This window comes from Colobus angolensis, unplaced genomic scaffold (assembly GCF_000951035.1).
Source record: "Colobus angolensis palliatus isolate OR3802 unplaced genomic scaffold, Cang.pa_1.0 Scaffold284, whole genome shotgun sequence".
Classification (NCBI taxonomy): domain Eukaryota; kingdom Metazoa; phylum Chordata; class Mammalia; order Primates; family Cercopithecidae; genus Colobus; species Colobus angolensis.
Genome location: NW_012116088.1, coordinates 4,271,571 through 4,286,771, shown reverse-complemented (window position 1 = coordinate 4,286,771; position 15,201 = coordinate 4,271,571). Strand labels below are relative to the sequence as shown.

Below are 15,201 nucleotides of genomic sequence, written 5' to 3'. Positions count from 1 at the left end.
ACATTTGGGATACAAATAGGTAAGTTTAGAAAATTCACATGGATTAAAGCAGTTTATCCACAGAGGCCACAAGGCTCTAGGAATCCTTGGAAATTCGATAGCATGAGTTGCTGCAAGGCAGGTAATAAAGTAGTACCATATTCATATTCAAATTCATTCTCCATTATTATCTCCCAGATAGTCTGGTCCCAAGAAAAGAACACTGGGCTTGGAAGTCACGAGGCTGAAGTTCAAGATTCTGTGCCCATTCCTCATTAGCTGTGTGACACTAAGTAGGTCACTCAACAACTCTGGGTTTTATAGGAAACTGGGATAATTTCTGCCCTGCGTTCCCCAGAAAACTGTTGTAAGCGTCAAGTGAAATCATACATGGGGAATAAATGAATAAATTCTCATTGTAAAAATAGAATCTAACAATACATAAGTATTCTGTGTAAAAAGTAGAAGTCCCTTGTCAGAAGACCCAGAATACCTTAACAAGACTTCTACTTCCCCAGCCCTCAATTCCACTCCCCTCCCTAGGTACAGTCATTCTTAACTGTTTGGTACATATCCTTTAAAATCTACTATGCATTTACATAGTTACAAATGTTTACCAAATGTAAGTTACTATATTAGAAATAGAAATATTTCTATTCAGACATAATCAGCCTTCTATAGACTTAAATGGCAGTCTTACTGACTCTAAGAAGAAAATGCCAGTGACTGCTTATTTCCACTAGTGATAGTTCTTCAGCCAATCTTAAGATATATTGGTTGAGTAAGATGATGGCTATCCTTTTTTGGTCATTGTACTAGTACAGATGCAAGAATGTTGCAAAACTAAGTATTTGACTTTACTTTTAAATTCAGCATAACCTAGAACTTCAAAGTAGTTTTCACCATTAACCATGAAATTTCAGAAATTAGGGGTCCAAGTAAAATACTGAATTGTCTGTGCAAACTACTATTGGCCTTCATTGCATAAATAGTTGAAAACTAGTTTTAAGGGCCATTTTCTTTCAGGGTCCAACTGCCTATGTGCTAACTTGGGAGCAAGGTCATTATTTAATATGGAATCCCTGCAGTGGACATTTTTATGGACAATTTGATACATTCTGTCCCTTGAAAAATGTGGGCTGTTTAATAGGTCCTGATAATGTAAGTATTAATATTTCTTCTTAAATATGGTTAGCTGTTGTTTCTTTTAAATAACTGACCTATTGATTTAAATATTTTGTGTACCAAAATATTTATATAAATGAATGCACACACACACACACCAGTTAAAGAAATGCAGTGTCAAACACAGTGGCGGAACTGTGCTGAATAAAACTTTTGGTTCAATTACTCACCTGACCTGCCTGAGAAGCAGAATGACAAAGCAGAATAACAAAGGAATACAGGATTTAGATTCAGAGGACCTGAGTTTGTGTTGGGTCTGCCTTAGTTTTCTCATCCAAAACAGAGTTTACAATTTCTAACTCATAGTGTTTTAAGAACGGAGGCAAATTTGTCACCTGAGCAGATTGGGTTTCTCTGTCTCTCTCTCTATTTTCAAGGGAGAGTCCCAGGTCTCACCTGACCTGCAATATCCCCAGGTAATTCTGGTTGCAGCCAGTTTTAAGGGCTGCGTGATTTTATTGTGAAGGGTATTAAATAAAGTAGCGATTAAAAATATAAGTTATAGACCTGGGCGCTGTGGCTCATGCCTGTAATCCCAGCACTTTGGGAGGCCAAGGCGGGTGGATCACCTAAGGTAAGGAGTTCGAGACCAGCCTGGTCAACATGGTGAAACCCCGTCTGTAATGAAAATACAAAAATTAGCTCGGCATTGTGGTGTGCCACTGTAATCCCAGCTACTTGGGAGGCTGAGGCAGGAGAATTGCTTGAACCCAGGAGGCGGAGGTTGCAATGAGCTGAGATGGAGCCAGTGCATTCCATCCTGGGCAACAGAGCAAGACTCTGCCTCAAAGAAAAATGAGTTATGGGATCAGACTGCCTCACTTTAAACTCCAATTTTATCATTTACTACTTGCGTGAGCTTGGGAAAGTCAATCTCTCACAGCTTCAGCTCTTCGTTGGTAAAATGGAGGTAATAGTAAAGTCATTACTTTAGAAATGTATGGTCATTACTTTATAGAGTAGTTGTGAGAAGTGAATGAGATAATTAATATTAAACACCTAACAGAGTAACAACTCTTTTAATTTTTTTTTTTTTCTGAGACAGAGTGTCGCTCTGTCACCTAGGTTGGAGTCCAGTGGTGCCATCTCAGCTCACTGCAATCTCCATATCCTGCATTCAAGCGATTCTCCTGCCTCAGTCTCCCGAGTAGCTGGGACCACAGGCATGTGCCACCTTGCCTGGCTAATTTAGTGGACATGAGGTCTCACCATGTTGACCAGGCTCATCTCAAACTCCCGGCCTCCTCAGCCTCCCAAAGTGCTGAGATTACAGGCATGAGCCACCTCACCCGGCAAATTATTGAATGATGGTTTTTATGTGCTTCTATAAAAACTGTTTGCACGTCCATCCCCAACATGCATATTTTTATGAATTATATATATTTTTGTATCAGTATACCAAAAACTACTTTAAACATAAAAAGAAATAATTAGAAAATGTAATTTTTTCTTCCCATCCTCCTGGGGTATGCACCCTTCTCTGAAGACCATCAGTCTATTTTTTTTCTTTTTTTAGACGGAGTTTCGCTCTTGTTGCCCAGGCTGGAGTGCAACGAAGAGATCTCGGCTCACCGCAACCTCCATCTCTCGGGTTCAAGCAATTCTCCTGCCTCAGCCTTCTGAGTAGCTGGGATTACAGGCATGCACCACCACACCCAGTTAATTTTGTATTTTTAATAGAGACGGGGTTTCTCCATGTTGGTCAGGCTGGTCTTGAGCTCCCGACCTCAGGTAATCTGCCTGTCTCAGCCTCCCAAAGTGCTGGGATTATAGGTGTGAGCCACCGTGCCCGGCCCCATCAGCCTATTTTTTTAAGCATTACTGCTAAAATTAGAGATAATATATGCCAAGCACCCAGTAAAATATCTGTCCTTGATAAGTGTTCAGCAAATAGCAACTATAGCATTATTAATTACAAATGTAAAGAGCACAGTGGAACAGTGTTCTCACGTTATTATTTTTAATTAAAGCCATTATCATAATCAAAGGTGATCTGCTAAGCCTCATCTACATTTAGGGGATCATTTTAAGGTCATTAGTAATCAAGCAGGGTTAATAGGCACTGAAAAAGCCTTCATATAACTCTGTTATCTGTCAAAATTATTACCAGCTCTCAAAACAATTACTGTATAGTTGACTAATTCTCATAAAGCTAAGGTTTTGTGAGGAAGAAAGAATGTTCTTTTCTCCTCTTCTCTGAGATGGGTAATAGTAGCTTATGATGTTATCCATCCCCCATTGTAGCTCTTCTAAACCTGCTCTAAGCATTGGCCACTCAGCAGAGGACCTCCTCCTGGCTTTGTTGGCCTGACACTCTAAAACCTCAACTGCCCTCTACTCCACCACACTTCTTTGGATGTCAGTCTTTCTCCTTCTTTCATCCCTTTTCCAAGGAATAAGTCTCTTCCCTTTCCATTGTGCTTGTTTCCATTCCCATTCCATGCTCCACTATTCCATCCAACTAGCTCCTCTATTTTTTCTCTCTCCTTCTCTATCTATTGATATGCTCAGGGGTCCAACAATTCTAATACCCTTTTCCCAACCTGGCTATACACCCAAAACTGCATTGCCTTTCTTTCCTCTCCTCCCCAAGTTCTTCAAATACTAGTTATATCTCTTGCTTTCACTTTATAAGCACACTTAGACCTTAACTTACTATAATCTAGCTCTTCCTTCCTGACCATATTGCAGAAATTAAACTGAGAAGCACCATTGTCTTACTAATGAATAAATAAATCCAATAGCTGCTTCTCATTTTCACTCCTCTCCTTTTCTGTCATTTAACATTAAAATCGCTTTCTTCATGAAAAAACACTTTCCCACTCCGTAGTTTACTAATAAAGGATAGTTTGGTCTTTATTACTCTGCAATTGTTTCTTTCACTGGCTTTTCTTCCCACGCCTTAAAAATAGAAGTTCCTAAAGATTCTGTATTTAGATTCTTCTAGGACCACACCTATTATTATTAATTGTGGCTCTATCTAGTTTATCCTAGTAGAGAAGTCATAATTCTGTAACCAGCCCCAGAACCTTTCTCTTGAATTTTCAACTGTTTGCTAGATACCCAGGTGCCTTATCAAAATCTCAAACATAGCACATGCAAAACTCAAATCATTTCCCCCAAAACCAGGTCCCTTCCTGGCTTTCTATTTCTATGGATATCACTTATCCTGATTCAAACCCTAGAATTATTCTTGATTTTCCCTCTCCCTTACTTCATTCTACTTCAATCCTAATTATAGAGGCCAAATCTTATAGATGCCACCTCTGCTGTTTCCCAGGTCATGCCATTATGGTTTTGCCCTACATTTCTATAAATGACTAACTAAATAGTATCCCCAATTGAGTTCACTTTTTGATACACTGATACCTGATTAAGCTTTCAGCACTTTCTGGCTCAGAAAGTACTAGGGGAACTTCACTGCATACAGATTTAAGAGTAAACTTTACACCTTGGATTTCAAAGCCCCATGTATGCAGTGCAATTTCCCACTACTTTTCTGAACACTCCCTACTCTATAGCCAAATTGTAGTTCTTAAAGATCTTGTCTTAAGCCAATTTTCTGATTTGGATTCCAAGTCAAGGCCTCCTACCTTACTGGCTTCTACTTCTGTATGTCCTTTGCTACTTTTTCTGTATTCTCCAAACTTGAAACATTAGAGATCCTCAAAGTTCATCAAACCTCTTTTCTATCTATACTTCCTCCCAGGAAACACTATATGCCAATGATTCCCAAGTTTGTATCTCCAGCTCACCTAGCTCCCCAGAACTTCAGACTCAAATATCTAATCACCTACTCAGCATGCTCATTTGGATGTCAGACAGATAACTCAAACTTAAGATGCCCAAACTTGAACTCCTGATTCCCCTTTGCAGTCTTTCCCATCTCAATAAATGTCAATTCCATCAGTCCAGTTATTTAGGCCAAAATCCTTGGAGTCATCTTTGATTCCTCTCTCTCCTACATCCAAACCAAATCCTACTGGTTCTACCTTCACAGTACACCCAGAGTTCAACCACATCTCTCCACTTTTACTGCTAGCATGTTCGTTCAAGTCACTGTAGCTCTTACCCAGATTATTCAAAATAAGCGTCCTAACTAAGGTTTCACCATTTGACCCTCCTCCATTTGTCTAATCTCAAAACAGCAAAGAAAATTCCTGTTAAAATAACAGGCAAATTATGTCACTCCTCTACCCAAATACTCCAGTGACTTCCTATCTCACTTAAGAGTCAAAGCCTCAATCTTCAAAATGGCCCACGGGGCCTCCATGATCTGATACCCACCCTACCCACCTCTCTCCCCCTTCATCTGATAATGTCATTTCTTACTTGCTGTCTCCAGCTTGCTCATTCTTTAAAACTACTTCATATTCCTTGCTATTCCTCAAACATAACAAAGCACACTTTACATCTGCTGTTTCCTAGGCATAAATGACCACTGCCCCCTTACTGGATATCGTCATAGATTTCTCCCTCACTTCTTGCATTTCTGATGAAAAGTCATTTTTCCAGTTAGAACTTCCCTGCCTGCCTTAAAATGTTCCATTTTTGTTTCCTCCATAGCCCTTGCACAATTAACTATTGCCACAATCAAGACAGTAAAAACCCACCCCCAAACTAAATGGCTTCAAACATTTATTCTCAGGGATCTGAGTCAGCTGGGGAGGTTCTGCTAATTGAGGCTGGGCAACTCTGCTGCAAGTTGTGGTAGCAAGACAAGCTCTGCTTCTTACAGTAGATCTGTGAGTCAACTGGGAGAACTGAGCTTCATGTGTGTTTATTCTGGGATGCAGTGCAATGACAATGGCAGAGGCACAAAAGGACAAGCAGAAACACACAAAGCCTCTTAAGCGTAGACTCAGAAGCCATGCACTGACTTCTGTCCCAGTCCACTGGCCAAAAGTCAAGGAATGCAAAAGTATACTTCTTCTCTTTTAGTGGGAGGAACTGCAAAGTAACGTGAGAAAGGGTACGCATATAGAAAGGAGTGCAGAATTGGGGCTAACGATACAATTTACCACATCATGCAACATCATCTGATATCCCATGTGTTTACTTGGTTTTTGTTGTTGTTGCTTTAGACAAGATCTTGCTCTGTCATCTAGGCTGGAGTGCAGTGGTGTGACCACAGTTCACTGGAGCCTTGAAATCTTGGGCTCAAGCAATCCTCCCACTTCAGCCTCTCAAGCATCTACTACTATAGGAACGCACCACCACACCTGGCTACTTCTTAAAAAAAAAACAAAAAAAAAAAAAACATTTTTTTAGAGATGGGGGTCTCACTATGTTGTCCAAACTAGTCTTGAACCCCTGGCCTCAAGTGATCCTCCCACTTTGGCCTCCCAAACTGCTGGGATTATGAGTGTGAGCCTCAGTGCCTGCCTGTTTGCTTATTTGTTTGCTATCTTCTCTTACTAGATACTCCATGAGGGTAAAAAATCTATTTCATTCACTGCTTTATCCCCAGTAATTAGAACTGAGCCTCAACATAGTAGGTAGCTGATTAAATATACTGAATGGATAAATTCATGTACATAGCTTTTCAGTATGACTACTGTATGCCAGGAGCTATGCTAGGTGCTAAAGATACAATGGTAAATACGGCACATAGTGAAAGTCCTCAGGACAAAAGTCTAACAGCCTAGTGTGGACATGAATAGACAGCCAATTATAAACAATGCTAACTAATAATAATTTAAAAATAGCTAACAATTATTGAGCATTTACTACATACCAGGCATTTTTCTAAGAGGTACAGATTAACTCACTGAATCAACTCAACCTTATGAGGTAGATACTATTTATTATCCCACTGTTATAGAGAAGGAAACTGAGGCATACAGAAGTGACATAAATCATCCAAGGTCACACAATTAGTAAATGTTGGAGCCAAAATTAAAACGCAAGTGGTCTGGTTCCAGAACCAACATGCTATGCTGCCTCACCAAGACAAGGGCTATCTCAGAGACTGCAGGTTGCTGTGGATGCAAAGAGATGAACACTCAATTCAATTAGGAGGCTAGGAAAAGAAGGGTCAGTTAAGGTTAGCCTAAGAAAGAAGTGGCCTTGGTTTTTATAACAAAAAACAACCTCACTTTATCAAATCTATAGTCAACACTAAGGTCCACCCCCAACTTCAGATAAAAAATGTGGAAAAATGGCCAAGGACAACTGTATGCCACTGATTATAAAATGCACACAATTTTTGTAATCAAAAAATGACAAAAAGTGTGCAGCCTGTATGAACACTTGCTGTCTCTCTGCTGCCTCTGCCACACATACATCCATGCACACATACATGTGTATGTATATATGCTAACATATATGCTAATATAGTCTTGTATTTCTTAGATTTGGTTTAATATTCAACGATATGATTCTCCACTAAGGATAAATTTTGATGTCACCAAGCCCAAGCTATGGAAATCTTTCTTTTCAAGAAGCCTTCCATATCCTGGCCTTTCCAGTGTTCAGGTATAAATCTTTTATTAACAATTAAATGTAGACAAAGTAAAAGATAGGAAATCTTTTACTGGCTTACAAGGTATTTTTTACTCCTGGGTAGTCTAGAACAGTAGTTGTTTATCAAATGCATCTGAGCTCAACTCACAACAAGAAACGGATATATATGTGTACATATATGTGAAAGGACCAGTATATACATCTTACACATATGTGGAAGTTTTGATATAAAAAGTTTCATGACATAAAAAGTACCACAAAATGTATTCCATCTAAATTTTTTAAATGCTCATCTCAATTTACTAAATAGATTTCGTGATTTTTAATGAAACATCAAGTTAAACTGCAGGGTGTGATCCACTAGGGGCTCATAAAATTAACTTACAGGGTCCTGACCAGTAGTAGATTGTTAGTAGTAAGCATAAGCAGTTTACTAAAACTTTTTTTCATTTGATAGATATATGTATGTGTGTACTAGGTTTGTAATAAAATGTATTTTATGCTCTGAATCTACCTTTCAGAAAACGCGTTGACCCTAGAGAAATTCTCCCGTATGTGTATAAGGTGATATATACAACATTTTTAATAGAAGCATTGCTTGAAATAGCAAAAGAGTTGGAATGACAGAAGAGAAAAATTATGTTACATGATGGAATATTTTACAGCAGTTAGAAAAATCAGCATTAATGAATCTTAGTAATAAGCTCTCTAAAAATATGTTTATTGCTGCCGCTAAATATAAAGTTAAGGGAGATAGCACAAGTTGCATGTTCATAAACAATTAGGTGAAGTTTAGAAACATACAAAACAATAAAATGTTTAGGGGTACATATATCTGTAATAAAAACATAAACACATTGTATTAATGAAGACAGGAATTTTTATTCATACCCAAATCCCTATCCCTCTCACCTATGAAAGTGCCTAGCACACAGCAGGTAATCAGTACTTGCTGAATGAAGGGGTGCTAAAACAAATTCAGGTCATGGCTACTTCTGTGTTAAGAGAGAAGAAAAATGAAACTGAGAAAGAACTACAGAGCACTATATTATGATGTTTTACTTATGGTGGTTCATGTGTCCATCAGCAGCATGCATTATATTATTTTCTATATCTTCATATCTGAGATTTCATTGATTTTTTGAAAGATTTTTAAAATGGACAGCTGTTCAAATTAACTGTAGGTGATTTTTATACTTTCTGAACTATTTTCTCTTCTATAGCCTGAAGAGCTAATTTACCAGCGCTCAGACAAAGCAGCTGCAGCTGAGCTACAAGACAGGTAACATAACATCCATAAATCCACATGTAATCTATCACTAGGAGTATAATACCAAACTTTAAACCACTGTCAGCCTGAATGAATGTGAAACAATTTAGGCAACTTAACTTTAATTCATGTTTATAGATTCCAAACACAGATGTGATCTCTAAATCCCATGACTCAAAAGGAACCTTTAGCATCAGCATGCTGTGGAACCAACCAGAGTGGAACACCAGTAATACATACCTCTACAGAGACTTCACTTTGAGTGAAACATGAGTTTAACATCATGTTATAGGTGTTGTTGAGGCACATCATAATCCTTAGCTTAAATATACCTCTTTGGTCCTATTGAACTGCAGCTAGTTTATGGACCTAACACATGGAGAAGATCAGTAAGAGCCTATGTGAGTCTCCATAATTCTTATAACCCTGTAAAATAGAAATTATTCTCCTGGTTTCACAGTGTGAAAATTGAGGGTCAGAGAGGTCTACATACTTGTTTAAGTGTTAAAGGGGGCTTCTGAGCCCAGCCCAACCTTTCTGATTTCAAGGCATGTGTACTGTTTCTACTGTATTAAGCTGTGTGACTCCTCTTGAGGCATTATTACTAGAAAATATTGGTTTACTCTCATTTACTCTCAATTTCTCCATAATGCCTTATTCAAGATCCCCAACTAGGACAACTAATCCCCAAACATTTTGTTTTTTTCTGATAGCTTCAACATGCTATTGATTGGACCCAAGTCATTTATTTCTCCAATATTAAAATGCCTGACAATTCGTCCATACTTTCTTGTGCAGACCGTCTTGAAACCCAAAACAAAGATGTATTAAGTGCCAAAAAAGAAATGATCCCTATGACTACTGAACAACGAGAAGCCATCTAGGTCTCTAAACCCATGCAATTAGTTAGGGAATGTACAAGAGGCTTTGAATCCCAGCTCCTTTGCCTTAGTCAAATCACTTATCCTGCCTCAAACTGTCCTCTCATCTGTAAAATCAGGACAATATCCCTACCTCATAAGGTTATTAGTGAGATTAAATAAAAATCTACAAAGAGCACTTCGTGCAGTATCTAGTAAATAATGGCTCAATAAATAGTAGCTATTTTCCTTCATTCTATGCTTAAACTTCACACCCTATGAACCCAATACCTGTACTTATCACAAATAAAGTTTCCATGATGTTGGTATTTTAAAGGCAGTTTTAGGGCAATTTAGAAAAAAAAATCCATCATCATGAATAGAATTCACTATTCATGATATGAATAAATAACAAGACACTAACAGCCCCACAAATACTTGAGGCTTTCAGCATAAGCCCTACTTCTTATGCCTGTGTCTAATTCATCTGTCTGCACATATGCTACCAATAAGTATAGTCGTACAGTACAACATTTCAAAAAACATTTCATGGCCACGCGCAGTGGCTCACACCTGTAATCTCAACACTTTGGGAGGCCAAGGCTGGAGGATCGCTTGAGCCCAAGAATTTGAGACCAGCCTGGGCAACAAAGCAAGACCTTGTCTCTACCAAAAAAGAAAAAAAATAGCCAGGCATAGTGGCATGCACCTGTGGTCCCAGCTACCAAGGAGGCTGAGGTGGGAGGATCACTTGAGCCCGAGAGTTGAGGCTGCAGTGAGCTGTGATTGTACCACTACACTCCAGCCTGCAAGAGAGCAAGATCCTGCCTTTAAAAAAAATTAATAATAATAAACTTTTGCTGCATGTATTGAATTTTGCTATCCCCAAGTCATTCAGTACTCCCTCTTCTGTGCTTCTGTGTTACATTTCAAGCATCTGTTATAGCTCTTAGGATACACATACTTTCTATTTATAGGCCTATTTCCCATCTCAACTCATATACAACCCTTAAGGACAGGACTGTATGTTAATTCTGAATCTCCAGGGAGTAGCCATTAGACATTAATTATGCCTGGAGGATCACAACTCCATCAACAAAAATCTAGTTACACAATCATCTGAATCCCCACTACATAAACATACATTTTTTAACAAGGGAAAAGTGAGTCACCAAAAAATGGAGTTTATGTTTTGTGACCAGGATTGAAAAAATACTAAAAGAAAAAATCATGGACTGGAGGCCACGCCATCTGACTCGGTGGAATAGATATTGTACCTCTACTCTGCGTCACTTCTTGCCTCTGTTAGAAAAAAGTCAAGGAGAAGATGTAGAAGATGACCACAGAGCAGAACTGCTAAAGCAGCTGGGAGACTACAGGGTAAGTTACAAATGGATCCTAAACTGACTGTGGATTTCCTTGTTTCAAATTGGAAATTAGCCAATAACAGGTTTCTGGAATCAAAAGACCCACATTGCTCCCAGAAGTACATATTTAAAGCAGCATAAACTAAAAACTGTGATTATAAGTTTTAAACCTCAATAATCACTAAATCGCAAAATACCACCATTTTTCATATAAGTATCCCATGAAAAATACCTTTTATGAAATACATTTACGTATCAAATAAAATGAAAACATCTGGCTAAATCATGTTAGACTCAACTGTGCATAAGGATCAAAACACTCTAGAACAGTTTTTTTTAAGGATATAAGGTTTTACACTGATTGCTTTTCATTGCTAAGAAAGGTGGTTATTAACAGACGATACACCCTCTCTACTGCCTGCTTGTAGTACTGTGTTCACATGCTATAGCTGGATAATAAAACCTAGAAAACAGGCTTGTAACTAAGACTTAACAGTAAGCCTTATTAGCTAAACAGTGTGAAGGTCAAATTAGATCACTCACGGAGTAAAATTTATCCTTTAACTTATAAGGCAGGTTCTCAGTCAGGATATTTTCAGTTCAAGTGTCAGAAAACTCAAACAGGCTTGAGCAATAGAGAATTCACCAGCTTAAGTAAAGCTTAGAGGGTAGCTATCAGGGTTTTCCCACTCTCCTTCAAGTCCTCCCATTCTGCCCTCCTCCTCTCTATGATGGCATCATCCTGAGACTGGGTTTCCTCATGTTAGCAAATGCTGGAACACTTACGGAATTCACATCTGCTCACATACTACCCAAAGCAGGAGAAAGTCGTGTGCCATTATTCCTAACAAGTTTCCCGAGATCCCCTCTGAGACTCCCTTTGATCACTTGCCCATCCCTATGGATCAATCACTGTAGCCAAGGGGACGAAAATTATTGTCGGGCACCATGGCTCACACCTGTAAACCCAGCACTTTGGGAGGCTGAGGTGGGTGGATCGCTTGAGCCCTGGAGTTCAAGATCAGCCTTGGCAGCATGGCAAAACCCCATCTCTACAAAAAATACAAAAAGTAGCCAGGCATGGCGGCACTTGCCTGCAGTCCCAGCTACTTAGGAGGCTAAAGTGGGGGGACCATCTGAGCCCAGCAGGATGCCAAGGCTGCAGTGAGCCATGATCATGCCACTGCACTGCACTCTAGCATGGACGACAGTGAGACCTGTCTCAAAAAAAAAAGAAAGAAAAAAAGAAATGTATTTGTTAGTTTAACCTATGTTTCTGGAATTACAATGGTTACTATGCATACTAGGTACTTTCAAAAAGAGGGAACACTGATGGGGTGACTGACACCTATATGCTAGCAAGGAAAACAAAATGGGTATTAAGCAACTCTCCATTTTCTAATAAATAGCTGAGTAGAAAAACACAAGCAAATAACTGAGATCCAGAAGACTTATTATATTAATTGCATACATTTACATAGGAAACAATGTTTTAGATCTTCAAACTTCACTAATGACTACAAATGTTTTTTCCCTTCAGTTCTCTGGATTTCCTCTTCACATGCCTTATTCTGAAGTGAAGTCTTTAATTGACGCTGTGTATAGTACTGGAGTACATAATATTGATGTTCCTAATGTTGAATTTGCTTTAGCTGTATACATACACCCATACCCCAAAAATGTTTTGTCTGTTTGGATCTATGTTGCCTCTCTTACACGCAACAGGTAATTTTTTTCACTGTACTTTTTGTATCATGTAAAAACTACGCAGGATATGAGAAAATTTAAAATTATATGCATCACATCAGAAGAACATATTATTGGCAAATAATAAAATTATCATCTGTTTTCAAACTGTGCAAAGTGTTTTGTTTAGTAGTCTGCCTTGTCTCTGCTACTTGACCCTGAAATTCAATTGAGACTACCCACAGTAGAGTACATTATGAGCTTCCTGCCTCTATTCCTTTGTACTTACTTACCTTTTGCTTGGGCAAACATTAACAGCAATGGAATGAAAATGAGAGAAACTTACCGAGTTTTACCTCAGAGCAAGGTAAAGCTTTAAAGAGAGCATCATTAGAGCCTTTAGAGTTCCTCCTCCTTTGCCGTGTTTAATTCAAATGTTAGTAGAAATAAAAAGCAGTAATGAGTTATTTATATTCCATCAAATGATTCTTCCTTTATCTTTAGACAACACTAAGACACTTTGCCTGAACTGAATGTTTACCCGTTTTTATTGATACTCCTCCTCCTCTCTCCAAATAAATAAAACAAATAAATATCCAAGACTGCAAGATTACTTCATCTTCCACAGGTTTGCATGTACAGGCATACCTCGGAGATACTATGCACTTGGTTCCAGACCACTGCAATAAAGTGAATATTGCAATAAAATGAGTCACACCAATTTTTTTGGTTTCCCAGTGCAGTTATGTTTACACTATATTATAGTGTATTCACTGTGCAAAAGCATTATCTCAAAGATGTACATACCTTAATTTTAAAATACTTCACTATTCAAAAGTGCTAATGACCATCTGAGCCTTCAGTAAGTTGTAATTTTTTGCTGATTGAGGGTCTTGCCTCGATGTTGCCGATGGTTGGGGTGGCTGTGAGAATTTCTTAAAATAAGACAATCAAGTTTGTTGCACTGACTCTTCCTTTCATGAAAGATTTCTCTGTAGCATGAAATGCTGACAGCATCTTACCCACAGAATGTCTTTCAAAACTGGAGTCAATCTTCTCAAACTCCCTTACTGCTTTATCAATTAAGTTTATGTAATATTCTAAATCCTTTGTTGTCAGTTGAAAAATGTTCACAGCATCTTCACCAGGAGTAGAGGCCATCTCAAAAAACTTTTTTGAGACAGGGTACTTGCTCTGTCATCCAGGCAGAGTACAGTGGTGTGATTATGGCTCACTGCAGCCTCAACCTCCTAGGCTCAAGCAATCCTCCCACTCCAGTCTCTCAAGTAGCTGGGACTACAGGTACAGGCCACCACACCCAGCTAATTTTTTATTTTTTGTAGAGACAGGGTCTCACTATGTTGTCTAGGCTGGTCTTGAGCTCCTGGACACAAGCAATCTTCCTGCCTCAGCCTCCCAAAGTGCTGGGATTACAAGAGTGAGCGACCGCGCCTGACCAAGAAGCAAATGTTCTTTACTTATCCGTAAGAAGCAACTCTATATCCATTCAAGTTTTATCATGAGATTGCAGCAATTTAATCACATCTTCAGGTTCTATTTCTAATTTTGGTCCTCTTACTATTTTTACCACATCTGCAGTGACTTCCTCCACTAAAGTCTGGAACCCTACAAAGACATCCATTGAGTTGGAATCAACTTCATCCAAACTCTTGTTAATGTTGACATTCTGACCTCCTCCAATGAATCAGGAATATTCTTAATGGCATCTAGAATGGTGAATCTTTCTAACTGAATCCTTTCCAGAATATTTTCAATTCACTTTGCCCTGATCCATCAGAGGAATCACTATCTATGGCAACTATAGCCTTACCAAATGTACTTCTTAAGAAGACTTGAAAATCAAAATTATTCCTTGATCCATGGAGTAATTCTGCATGGAGCTGCAGAACAGATGTTGTGTTAACAGGCATGAAAACATTAATCTCCTTGTACATCTCCATCAGAGCTCTTGGGTGACCAAGAGCCTTGTCAATAAGCAGTTAACATTTTGAAAGAAATTTTCTGAGCAGGTCTCAACAGTGGGCCTAAAATATTCAGCAAACCATGCTGTACACAGATGTACTGTCATACTGGCTGCTTTGTTCCATTTATAGAGCACAGAGTAGATTTAGCATTAATTCTTAAGGGCCTTAGGTTTTTCAGAATGGCAAATGAGCATTCTCAACAAAGTCACTAGCTGCACCAATCTCTAACATGAGTCCACCTGCCCTTTTCAGCCAGGCATTGATTTCTCCTCTCTAACTATGAAAGATTTAGGTGGCATCTTCGTCCAATAGAAGGTTGTTTTGTCTACGCACTGAAAATCTGATATTTAGTGTAGCCACTTTCAAATCAACGACCTTAGCTAGATCTTCTGAATAACTTGTTG

The 15,201-nt window shown here is 38.7% G+C and overlaps 1 protein-coding gene across 2 annotated transcripts in view; it reads left to right on the top strand.

Moving 5' to 3' along the window:
• Positions 1-12,985, top strand: part of CC2D2A (coiled-coil and C2 domain containing 2A) — a 136,235-nt gene extending 123,250 nt beyond the window's left edge. The window contains exons 34-38 of one of the 2 annotated variants that reach the window (XM_011948833.1): positions 1,006-1,140; positions 7,519-7,641; positions 8,853-8,911; positions 10,962-11,139; positions 12,667-12,985. In XM_011948833.1, coding sequence (XP_011804223.1) covers positions 1,006-1,140; positions 7,519-7,641; positions 8,853-8,911; positions 10,962-11,139; positions 12,667-12,855 — 684 coding nt within the window. In that variant the 3' untranslated portion in view covers positions 12,856-12,985. The remainder of the gene's footprint in view (positions 1-1,005; positions 1,141-7,518; positions 7,642-8,852; positions 8,912-10,961; positions 11,140-12,666) is intronic. The other variant, XM_011948834.1, reaches the window with a different exon arrangement.
• The last annotated feature ends 2,216 nt before the right edge of the window (positions 12,986-15,201 follow it).